Source organism: Nelumbo nucifera, chromosome 3 (assembly GCF_055504915.1).
Source record: "Nelumbo nucifera cultivar China Antique chromosome 3, China Antique-T2T, whole genome shotgun sequence".
NCBI classification, from domain to species: domain Eukaryota; kingdom Viridiplantae; phylum Streptophyta; class Magnoliopsida; order Proteales; family Nelumbonaceae; genus Nelumbo; species Nelumbo nucifera.
The window spans coordinates 105,166,053-105,178,887 of NC_142651.1; the positions used below are offsets into that span (position 1 = coordinate 105,166,053).

Sequence of the window (12,835 nt, forward strand, 5' to 3'; positions counted from 1 at the left end):
TTTTTAGAATTCTCTCAAGTTTTACCCAACTTTTTCAGTATCTCTAGAGGCACTCGGGATTTCCTACTTACTTTTTCTACCCATTCTCTATCTGGGCTCCTCTAGAGGCCCCTCCTTGGTTCAAAGTTCAGACCTTGCCGGTTAAACCATTTGAACTATCACCTGGACATGATTCTAGGTCTGGTTCTTATAAAATCCGTCTTTCGGTCAAAAACTGTCCAAACTAAGTGATTGAATTGTTGACCCTTTCGACATTGATTACACAAATGTATTGGCAAACTTCCAGAGGAGATAACTTTACACTCGAATGCCCAATTGAGGTGTTTTTTTTTTTAAAAAAAAAATTTGGGCTCAAGTCACAATCTTTAATATTTTTATAAGTAACAAAATAAAAAATTAAATTAAATATGCTTTGGCCTCCAAATCGTTTTTCCAAACATTGGTTCAAAGAGTACCTATCTTCCATTAGGTCTCCATTAGTAGCTACAACGGAAGTGGTTCACATGCACCATTAATATTTATTTAATGACAATAACCTGTGGTCAATCAATCAACCTATTAATTAATTTTTTTATAGTAAAAATATCCTTTTGTTTCATTTATTTTCCTTCTTTTACAAGTTCAATTACCTTTCTTTACAAATATTTGTTGCATGTTAACTATTTACTTTTCATTTGTCATCGAGATGTTGTTTTAAGATATCAACAACTATGATGTGCCATTTTATTACCGGATTTTTTACCATGGTTCAAAGTATCCACATGCACAAAATGCAAATAATGTATTTGTGTTTTGATATGGCAATACTCATTTGTTATTTTAATTTTTCTAGGTTGATATTTCACGATTAAGAATATTAGGAGGGTTGTTATATTTAGAACTTAGAAGGATAAATACAAAGTTCCCCGTATAATGGGGTTAGATGGTAAAAGTATTTCCTAGTGAGAAGCAATAAAGATATTTTTGGGTCAGTTAACGTTTAAGAAAAAATGGATGAGGAAAAGAAAAAAAAATAAAAAAATTGAAATAGATATTTGATAATTTAACACCTTCCACCATCTGACTTAACAGCTAGGGGTGTTTGTTACAAGGTGAAAATTCAGGGAGGTAATTGTGACTGGCTCATTGCCCCCATAGTATAAGGGGGGCCTTTGTAATTTACCCTATTTAAAAGACAAAAACCCCCTAAAATTGCTCTGCCACAAGGTGTCAACTCTAATATCAACTCCTTTCTCTTGTATAATCGACAATAGAAGAAAGGATTAAAAACCCAAAAACTTTCAAGAATGGAATAAATAGCAGAAAATAACCGCCCAGCAGAAGCAGGAGAAAAAAGCACATGCACAAGCTAAAATAAAACATTAACAGATTGGTCTATAGCCGAATCAAGACTCCTTCAGGAAAGGATCAAATGATTATGCCACCAAAATTCCAGAAATCTGAGACCAGTAGGTCACCTGCTCACTCAGTCACTTGAGATTTGCGACTTGATCTACTCATGCGCTCAACTGAGGTAAATGAAATGAATGGATTTACCTCATAAAAGAAATAAAAAAGTTTAACTCAACATTTCTCGCACTTAATATTGTTCTTACGTATTAAATTAGAAAAAGAATCAAATGATCTTGCATAAGGTAAGAAGCAAGCCTTCATACATCAAGCCATGGCAATTGCTGCATTAACATGAGAACTGCAACAGCTAGAAGAAAGCCCAAAATGCTCTGAGATGCTACCATCTTATAACCAGTGTTTGTTGGGAGAACTGAGGGGAGAGCACACTCTTCTCCATTAAAGAAAACCTTGGTGGGGAATCCATCTCCACCTGCCACATTGATACCAGGGGTCTTCTTTTTTGTAAATGAGATAACTGACTGCTGTTTCCCAGGCATTCTGGGATCAGTCTCATCGTTCTCTGCTACAAGATAGTTCAGTCCTGGAAGACCCTGCATAAATATTGTGTTGCTTACACCTTGCATTTCCAGCAGACTTGCATTGAAGGAGTACATTGCTTCAAAACCAGGTGCTGACTTGTCAAGTTGCACTGCAGCAAACCAATCTGCAAAATTAGTTTGACCCCAATTGAAGAGGGTTATTCTTGCACTCCAACCACGGCTATAGTCTGTATATAAGTGCCAATTGATGCTGACTCCACAGTTGTCGCCACAGGGTAATGGTTTAGAAACAGTTAGATGTTTAAGGTCTGCCCAAGCCAAAGCCTTTCTTGTTCGGTTCTCAAATGGGACAAGAAGAGCTTCAGATGGAAGGAGAAGTGCAGATGCGGCAGTACTACAGGTATTTCTTGGATTACTTTGGCAACCACAGGCACAGGTCTTGCATGGGATGGCAGAGTCATTGAAAAATGCAGAAAATGAAACACAGCATCTTGGATGTGAATCCTTAGAGCGTGTAATGTTGCATACCACTTGCCAGCTAGCAACTGCCAATAAATTTGATGGCATCCCACTGGGGTCCAGAAATTGGCTAGGGCTCACACGTACTGGAGACCCACACTTATATTCTGGGTTGAGTGTGCCATTGATCTTCCAATTCTGTGGTGGGAAGAGCTGAGTCCGATTAAGATCCGGGGGCATTTTATAGACCTGGATCTGGAAAACTGAAGTTGACTTGCTTGAATCCATGGTTGGGGGCAGGATTGTCCCATTCCGGCAACAGAAAGGGATCAATCCAACCTTTGAGTCATTGGCCTTTGACAGAGGGAGATCAATAATGGTTGGACTTCTCTCACAATTTAAGATAGTAGAAAAATCCAGACCTTGGTAGAACACACCTTGCCGGCCAAAGAAACAGTCTGTTGTATCTACAACAGATGGATAAGCCCCCTTCATGGAGGCAATAAATTCATCCCTCTTCCAGTCCCAGTTCAATTTCCAATTATCAAGACGACCAATAGGGTTGTGATTTGAGATTGCGACCTGAGCCCAATAATTTGTGTCATATGAACTGGTTACATCATAGGTAATAGTGAGATCACCACTTTGGCGGGGCAGGAACTCTTCTGAGGTAACATTTGCTTTAAAGGTCGGGTCCTTTGTGCAGCATACATGCATCTCATTTGTTCCTGCAAAACAAGAGAACATCCATATTTATATCATGTACCAGGAACATATATAATTGATCTCATATACTTGGGATAAGGGTTTGCATAGGTGGATAATGAAAATTTTTAATTTTTTTCACGATTGCCCCCGGGGCACTCAAATAACATAATAGGAGGTCCTTTTTTGTCAGCAGCAAGGGGTCCAATAATGACACCCATGTCCCAGGACCTACTTAAAATCTAAAACTGAAACAATGAGAAGTCAAGTGAATCTTATTCCAATATGACAACTGACAAGCATTATCCTGAAAACTAAAGGGGTAAGGGTTAGAGGCTTTGAGCAGGTTGCTGGACTGTGAAGGAGGAAGAGATATGAACTAAGTAGAGTCCTTCCCTTTTATCTCTATTCTTTATAGGTGTTCTACAAATTACAACCCCTTGTTTTTTATGCGAAATTGTCCTAACTGTTGCTGTGTTGGTAACAATGTTTTCTTTTATTTCTTTTTATTTTTTAGATCCTTATATGCTTGAGAATATTAGAAAAATCTAGGAGAAAATGTGATTCATTTCTGAGATGTATCTATTGCTCTTAAAATATTTAGAGTGAAAAATATGTTAATCTCAAATTTTTGTTCTAGTTACTCAAATGTTATGACTAAGCTGATGTTATGGTAATGCTTGCCCCCACTAATCAAAGGTCCTGGATCCACCACTGAGGGCTTGGATGATGATGACGTACTAGGAACATATACATGGGGTTGAAACTCAAACATAATTTTAAATGGATTTTGATTTTACTTCTCTTAATGCCTAGTCTACAGATAAAATGAAATTGGTCTAAAAGCTACCAAAGGTTATCTCTTCTTCTGATAAATTCCATAGTCCTCAGAAACAGAGGACAACTCCAGAAAATTTTAAAAAATACAAAAAGAAAAAAAAACAACATAAACAGTGACAAGTTAGATCACTGTTGTCTAATTGTCTTTCACACCCCATAAATCCCCATGCTTAGGCAGGAAAGCACCCAAAACCAGAAGACAACTGAATTACAACATTTATCTATACCGATTGTTCCTTGTTTTTTCATAAGGACATTTGTATCTTTTTCTTCATTTTTTTTCCCTTTAATATCCACAAATGCATCAGTTTAACAAGGCAAACCCCTCAAGACCTAGAAACAAAATGGGAATCTATTTAATCATTATACAAGTAAAAGCCTGCAAAGCGACAAGTTAAATCCCACAATGGAAGAACAAATCTTTATCATCACATCGTTTGGGACTATTTTTGTGTTTTGTTCAGTTTTTTTAATTCCTTTTCTGAATTCTTGTATTTGTAGTCCTCATAACTCTCTGAAAGAGGAAACCTAACATGATGCTAAATGGAAGAAACTTGATCCTTCTACATATTAGCCATAAGAGATACACAGAGGTAAATGACACTCAACGATAGGTGAAGTGAATATAAGGAAATAAGAGTTCCAAAAGGGAAAAGAAATCAAATAAAAATGAAGGCGATGGTAGCTTTTCTCTTCTTTTTCATTTCATCTCCAATTCTAAAAACTGCTAAATTCACCTATGGAACCCCTCGAACAATGAAATGGACAACTCTTCTAAACAATCTCTGTCTAGTTAGCATTCAGCATTGATATCATTGATAGACTTCCTACAAATCCAATAGACGAATTAAAAAACCTAGAATCCTCACCATTCTACTGTCAGTAGTTATGTGCTAATAAAACCCGAATCCAGATTTCTTATCTTCCAAATCTTCTCCAACGGTCACAAACGATCAAAGACCTTTTGAGGCTTTGATTCTAAATAGAGGTAAAGACACACACTGGTGGATAACAAAGCCAAAACCAAATCATTTATGCGAACACACAAATAAAAGCCATTCAATTGGTTGATTTACAGAGAATTAGAGAAGATAGCAAAGTACCTTGCATGGTGGATCTAGGACAGTAAAAGCCATCATTGACAAGAGAAATGTTGGAGGGCATGGGAACACTTGGATCCTTAACGCCGAACTGGGTACCAATCAGTTGAATCAGAACCTGCATCTGGTTAATATCACCGGCGGTCTCGACGGCCGTCTTGAGATCAGTGGTGGGGAATCCAGCAAAGAAGGTGCCATTACCAACGCTGGCGGGGAGGCTGGTCCCATCAGCCAAAACGGCATTAGAAGCAGAGACAAGAACCTCGTTGTGTGGAAACCCAACAAAGACCTTCCAGGATTTGAGGTCTTCGAGACCGTTATTGAGGATCCTGAGGGTGGACTCGAACCTGTAAGGTTGGAGAGAGGGGTTAGTGACAATGGGATGAAGACGGGAACCCTTGATATAGAGGTAGGACAAGAAGATGCCATTGCAGGCATCAGGGGCGGGTGCAGGGGCCTGGTTTTGGGCGTTGATTGAGATTGGGACACAGATGGCGAACAAGAACAAAAAGAAGACAAGGAAACGGAGTTTGTGGAAGGCCATTCTGGGTTTCTTCGGGATTGAAGAAGAAGGAAAGATATGAGAGAGGGATGCGAGAAATAATGAACAGTGAGAAACTGAGAAGTGAGAAGTGAGAAGTGAGAAGTGAGAAGGAAGCTCTGTGTGCGGCCAGCTGCTTTTACTTTTTACTTCTTACTTTGACCGAGGGCCACGGCTTTCTCCTTTCTGTCGTGTCGTGAAGTAAAAAGGTTTTTTTGCGTTAATCCTTGATTAATTGATTTCTTTCTTTCTTTATTTCTTTCTTTTTTGCGTGGGGAAGATTGCGCGTTTAAAAGGCAATTTGAATCCGGCGCAACCCACACGCATCTGCTGACTGCTGGTCGTTTGGCTGTGTATTACTTGCTACGTAACACAATTTCAGTATTCCGTGTCTATGGGCCCCACATGCCAGCGTTATGGAACACTGACGTGTACACTAGCGAGCAGCAGATCGGGGCTCGGCGGGCCACGGGCCCACGGCCTCGTTGTATTCCTTTGTTGAAAAATTTCGCGAACGGCTAAATTTTGAATTTAAATCCGGGACACAGAAAGCCGCCCACTGAGATCCATGGTAGGCGGCACTTTTAAATTGGACTTTAAAGTTTAAAGGGATTTTATATATGATAGCAGCAACTTTTCAGTTTTATTATCAATAAATATTATCACTTTTTTTAAAATATATAAAAAACTGTTCATCTCATTCCTCTTACCACCGAACAAAATCTCCCCACCTCCGTATCTGTATCCCAAGGTCATCCTGGCTCTTTACTACCTCCACATTTACTTTCTCCTGAAAATCATTCCCGCCGTTGTCGCATATCTGGCTCGTGCCCTGCTTGGTCGGGAGCTGTAAGCAGAGTTCGATGATCCCTACCTCTCCACCTCACTATACGACTTCTGGGGACGAAGACGGAACATCATGGCATCCAGCCATCCAATATCCTGCGCTCCACCGTATACGAGCCTACGTGAAGCCTTGCCTCACTACCAGCCATATTGGCGACGTTCGTGGCGGTTACATTGGGCTGTTTCGGGCCCATTGACGATTGCATTTGTTATGGGCACCAGCTTCAGGCTCTTCTTTCCGCAATTCCTGAGGTGCGGTGCCGACGTTAGGGCGCTGGGGGAGTTCGTCAGAGATGATGCTCGTTTTTTCAAAGTGGTATCTTTTCACGTAGTGAGAGAATAGTCTATACTAGATCTGTAGTTATAAGAAGATCAATGAGCCAATGCCAATGGCCTCCTATACATTTTGCCTTGGACAGGAGGCAAAAGGCTTCGGATTCCGTCGAAGCTTTAATCGCAAGCTGGTTCTACAGGCGGAGAAAATTGTCTGGACTGTTTCAAAACAAGAAAAAACTCATAGCAGCTCTGCTCCAAACTCAGATGTAGAGAAAAAGATGGAGGAGGAGGAGGAAAGAGAAAGATAGAGATTGTTCGGTGGTCTCAAGGAGGAACGAGATGGACAGTGTTTTTACCATTTTTTTATATATTTTAAAAAATGTTACCTTATTTTAGAAATTATTTTCATTGATAATAAAACCCAAAAGTTGCCCTTATCACCTATAATCCCAAATTTAAACAAATATGATCAACTTGAAAAGATATTTTGTATTAAATACGGAATAGAGAATTGAATGAGGTGAAAAGTAGTAGGTAAATTTATAATTTAAATCTTATAATTAATTAGGAACTAAATTAAAAAATAAGTATTTTAGTCACTTTTTTAAAAACCGGACCTGACCAGACGATCAAATCATTTGGATTGGGAGCTAGTTTGGCCCTAAACCAATATTTTACAACAACAAAAAAAAAACCTCGTTAAAATGATCAAAGAATTGCTAACTTGAACGGTTTAACCGCTAAAATGCTCAACTCGATTAACATTCTTGTGTTTCTCTCAAACTATTTCCAAAATTTTTATTTATTTTAAAATAAAAATTAAAAAATAGAAATTTTGAAAAAAGAAACTTTCATATCTCATAAACTTGTTCGATTATTAGCGATAGCCAAAATTAATTAGGGTTTTTAGTTTTTTCCATTTTGATTTCGAATTTTCTCATTTTTGTGATTCTTTTTAAGTTATAACAACAAAAAAATTGCAACTCCAATAAAAAGAATAGAAAAATTCAATGTAAGAGATAGGAAGATAAATACTGATCTTATATTAAAATCTAAGATACACCAATGAACAAACAATAATGGATATGCGAGAGATTTAGAAAGATGAGAGAGATGTAAGAAGAGGGCAAATGGTATTGTATTAGACCAGTTCATGGGCCAGGCTTTAGGCCTAATTTTACATTGCATCGGGCCCAAGCTTTGGGCCAGGCCCATTCAAATTTTGGCAAAAGCCAAGCCTGAGCCCAACCCATGAATAGGTCTAATTGTAATGGTGGTGATGATGAACATGGAGATAGCCACCGGTGGTAGTTTTTTCTTTCTTTCTTCTTCTTCTTAGGGCAAAACGATTCTGCAACAACGATTGAGGAACATGGTGGTAACCACCTCTAGCGACGCTCCCTTCTTCTTCTTCTTTCTCACTTTTCAGCTTTAACCAATTGCCTTTTTCTCAAACTCTCACACTCTCACACTCTCTCATAATAATGTATATATACAATGGACTTTTAACCTAATCCTAATCTAACGGTGAAAATAAAAACTTACATTATGTTTTACATCTTATTGATTTGCTCAAACTGGACAATTGAACTGTTGAATCGGAAATCGAAAGCCAAAGTGGCTCCATTTCTAGATTGATTGTTAAAACCTTGATTTTAGTTAAAAGAAAGTTCCACAATATTATTCATATTTTTAATAGTAGTGTAATATGTAAATAGAATTATAGATGTGTTCAATTTTTTCTATATATATATATATATATTTGTATTTTTGTGTGTAAAAATAAGTTTGATATGTTACACTTGATTTTGTTTAATATGATAAATACATGATATTATACATGTGCCTGGATGTGTTTTTTTTTTTTGCAAAATTTATGTGTTTTTTTTTGTTTTTGTATTTTGTTAAATTTTATTATTTATTTGTGACATTAAAAGTTAACATATTTAACCCAAAAGTTGAACTATTTATTATTAATTTTATATTTCATTTTTGGTTAGTTCTAGATTATGCATTTCATTTTCATTGTCAATAAAAATAATTCTTGTTTATTACACTTATTTTTTAATTTGATTAATAAAATATCATAAATGTGACTAATTTTTTTTTAATTTATATATTTATTTCTATTTTAAAAATTTTATTGCCTAATTATGACTTCATAGGTTGATCAATTTGATTTGGATGGTTGAATTGCTTAGCCACCACTTAGATAAAGAATGATTTTGTTTTTGAGTGAGTTTTAAAATATATGGGTTTATATTGTTAAAAACATTGACATCGATCTAATTAGTAACATTTATTAGTGAAAATAACTTAAAAAATATAGGATTTAATAAGAGAAAATGAGAGGGGATTAAATGATGTGGAAAGTAATAATTGAAGTTGCGCTTTCAACCCTTACAATAATTAGGGATGGATTTAAATACACAAATATGGCTGTTAATGCTCGGTTTAGTCGAGGGCAACAAAGTAAATTTGCTCCCAAGCTTCGAAGGAAGGCCGAAGGCTTTGAGGGTCTAGAGGAGATGAGCCGAGGCTGAGGACTAGAGGCCGAGGCAAATCGCTCCTTCGGATACTATAGAAGCCGAGGGCTGGTATTGAGAAGAGCTTCCGAGGGAGGACGAAGTGATGTTCCCACAATGACGAATCTACAAGGGAGAAAGTGTCAGAGGCCTCGGGTGAGAAGCCGAGGCAAGGACTCCGACTATCAAGTTAGTATGCGTGCATGGTAAGCAGTGAGTCTGGAGCCGAGGGGTCCAGATGAGTTCTCAGATAGTGCTAAGCCCTTGGAGGAGAGAGCATTAGAGATCACAAAGGTTTCGAATCCTTTACCTTATGAGGGGTGCCTTGTATTTATAGTTGGAGCTGCTAGGATGTAGTTGGGCCCGGATGGTCTAGATGCGAGCCGAACGAGGGCCTGGCAAGATGCTCTACTAGAACCGCAAGGCGCCCTGTGATTGGGTCTGCCTGGTCCATGTCAGGTAACCATGAGCGTGCTCATGGTGAGCCTATGCTGGTGACCCCGATTTGACACGAATCAGCCTTGTACAGGCCAACCAAATGCGCCTACATCACTTCCCCCCCCACTCTTGAGGCCGAGGTGGGGGTTCAGAAGGAGCCTCAGCTTCGGCCAAAGGGAGTGTCGATATTGGTAGGTGCCATTGGGCTTGTTCCGCGGAGTGTTCCCTGCAGTGGCGTCGTCTTCGTCTCGCTTTTGCTTCGGCTTGATTTCAGTTCGTGGAAGAGAGGTGAAGTTGTGGATGTCTCGGCTTCGGCTAGGGAGCCCGAGGTGGTGGGGGCCTGATTGAGCTGAGCCCGTGCCTTGTATTCACGTAGTGACGGTCTGGGGTCATGCGCGGTATGGGACTCACGGGTTGGCACACCGTGGTCATGCTCGGTATGGGTCTAGCGCCGGGAGAGTCTTCCGTAGGGGGATGGGTGTGCTCTAGGCGAACCGATCTACGTGTCCATCAGGTTTGTGCACTCGAACCAGTGGGTTGCGGCGAGCGGGCCTGTCGGTTCGCTTGGCATCGTTTCATCTTCCCGAGGCTGGGCACCAGTTCATTAGGCGTCGTTTCATTTCCCCGAGGTTGGGCACACGGTGGCTCACTAGGCGTCGTTTCGTTTCCCCAAGGATGGGTGTCAAGTGTCACACCGCAGATGGTCATCGAAGGCGAAAGCCACACGACCGTTGGATCTGACAAGATCTGAGCCGTTCATTTTTCTATAAATAGGGGCCTTAGTGGGGATTTTCTTCGTCATTTGTCTCTAGGCGCCCTTGCTATCAAGTGAACACTTTTCCCAAACCTTCAACTCTTCGATACACTTTGTCTTCACTCTTCTTTCCTTCGCCTTTTGGTAACTTTTCAAACAATGTCTTTCTCAGGTTCTGACCCTGAGTGCTATTAACTTTCGAATGGTTTGGAAGGGAGCTCTTATCGGACTCCTTCCCCCCTTTCTCCCTTAGGTCTGTTGGCCGTCATCCCCCTTCAGCAAGAGGTAATGGTGCTGAGGGAGAGCGTAACCTTGGGGGGTGTCGAGGGCAGCCGCCAAGGCGATGACCCTCCCTGTGAGAGCGCCACATCCGTGACGCCGACGGAACCAAAGGGGTATCCCCCAAGTCGGGGAATGGATCACGGAACTTGTCCTGGGGACAATGGTCGAAAGCATTGCCCGATGGGTGGCTATGGTTGATCTTCCTTGTTTGGAGTTCGACAACACTCTGTACATGGACCAAGTGAAGGCCCTAGCTAGGAGGTTTCACATACCTCGGTCCTACCAACTTAGGGTTCTAGATGTCGTTGACCAGTCATGGACCCTCGACGAGGGGGAGATTTGAATATATCAACACTTCTTAGAGTTCGACCTTAGGTAGTTGGAGTGGTACAACATGACCATTAGTCAGCTCATTCCCAATGCCATTAGGACCATAGTTGCCATGTTTGTGTGGGCTCGGTTTTGGAACGTTGAACTGACCCCGAAGTTATTCCGTACCATGTTCGTACCAAGGAAGCATTCTTCTGAGGCCAACTGTACTATCTTCAGCCACGGAGGAGTAGGCCTGTAGATAACCCTATGTTCATCCACAACTAGAAGGACAAACTCTTTTTCATCTCGTGCCCCGAAGGTTGGACGTTTAGGCCGAGGTGGGGAGAGGCCTGCACAACAGTCGAGAAGTGTCCCCCTCCAATTTAGGACTAGGAGGCAGCTGTCGTGGCTCACCTGCTCGTGTTGGGGACAGTCAAGGCTAAGGCTTTGGTGGAGGAGGAGCTTCCCCTAGTGTTCGCGAGGCTCAACCTTGCGCCTCTTGGTAGGAGACGTTTCATAGTTTTCTCTAACATGTTCCTTTCGTCCTCGTGTTATGGTGCTAACTTGTCTTCATTTGCTTGTAGAAGTGTTGATGGATGCCAAGAAGCTATTGCTCGAGAGTGCCCGCGCCAAACAAAGGGCCTAGGCAGGGAATAGACCTGTTCACGGGTCAGGTAGCTCGATGGCCCGGCCCGCACCCCGGTTGGGCTTGGTCATGTAATTAGACCTACGGGCCTGACCTCAGGCCTAACACAGTAAGCCCGACTGTGTTTCGGGCCGGGCTCGGGATTTGTCAAAAAAGCCCCCGACCTGACCCGACTCAGCATTATATATTTTATAAAATATATAATATGTATTTTATCTATTATATAAAATATATAAATAATATAATATTTATAATTTAATATATACTTTTTTATTCTTTTCTTTATAATCTCTCTCTCTCTCTCTCTCTCTCTATTCAGCCGCTAACAATATGGGCTAAATTTCGGGCTCGGGCCCAGTTCCGAGCTTTGGGCTTTTTATGAGGGTCGGGCTCGGGCCTTAGAAAATTCTGTTAATACAGAGTGAAAGCCCGGCCCAACCCATGAATAGGTCTAGCGGGGAAGAATGTAGGAGGGCAAACACCAAGAAGGCCTGCTGAGAACATGCCTGTGAGGGACGAGCAGGCGGCGGTCCCCACCAAGGGGGTCACACAACAAGTCCCCACCAAGGGGGCCACTCAACAAGTCCCCACGGGCCGAGGGGACAAGGGAAAAAGGCCGCCCAAGGGGGTCAAGATGCCTGTGGAGGTAACTAAGAAGCCTGCCGAGGTGGCCGAGGCGGGTAAGAAGAAGTCGGTCGAGGAGGCCCTGAGAGAGCAGCTGTCGAAGAAGGCGGCCCACCGTGAGCGTCCTGCCAAAGACGCCATGACGAAGAAGCCTCCCACCAAGGGGTACCCCACGGGGCCCTCATCCTTCCCTACGTCAACACAGGAGCTCGTCGGAGAAGCCGAGTAGTCCTCCAAAGTCTTTCGCCCCCGGAGGTCGATTCACGAGGGGGACTCCATTACTGAAGAAGGGGTCAAGCAGGCCCTGGTGAGCGGGGCGATCCTCTTGAGGGTTCGCTTCAAGATGATGTAGAGCGAGCCGTAATCTATCCATAACAAGGGGTTGTACCACTTGGCCAAGGTAAGCTTTTGTTCTCATGCTTCGTCTTTTGGTTCATTCTTTGTTGCAGTCCTTACTGATAACTCTTGTTGCAGGCCCGTCTTCACTTCGTCGGTTTGGAAGACCAGATGAGCCTTACCTTGGGGCACCTGGGCAGGCTCGAGAAGGAAAAGGAGAAGCTCCAGGCGGTTGTCGTCGCTGCCGAGGACAAGTGGG

General features: G+C 41.6%; 1 protein-coding gene and 1 pseudogene across 1 annotated transcript; one reads left to right on the plus strand and one right to left on the minus strand.

The window, feature by feature from the left end:
* Positions 1 to 1,342: 1,342 nt before the first annotated feature.
* On the minus strand, positions 1,343 to 5,800 carry LOC104598858 (COBRA-like protein 7). Its single transcript, XM_010261111.3, has 2 exons — positions 5,000 to 5,800; positions 1,343 to 3,079 (listed from the first exon to the last, which is right to left on the minus strand). The coding sequence occupies exons 1-2, from the start codon at positions 5,538 to 5,540 to the stop codon at positions 1,650 to 1,652; spliced, it is 1,971 nt and encodes a 656-aa protein (XP_010259413.1). The 5' UTR covers positions 5,541 to 5,800; the 3' UTR covers positions 1,343 to 1,649.
* Positions 5,801 to 6,144: 344 nt separating this feature from the next.
* On the plus strand, positions 6,145 to 6,865 carry LOC148801813 (acyl-CoA--sterol O-acyltransferase 1-like; annotated as a pseudogene).
* Positions 6,866 to 12,835: the final 5,970 nt, after the last annotated feature.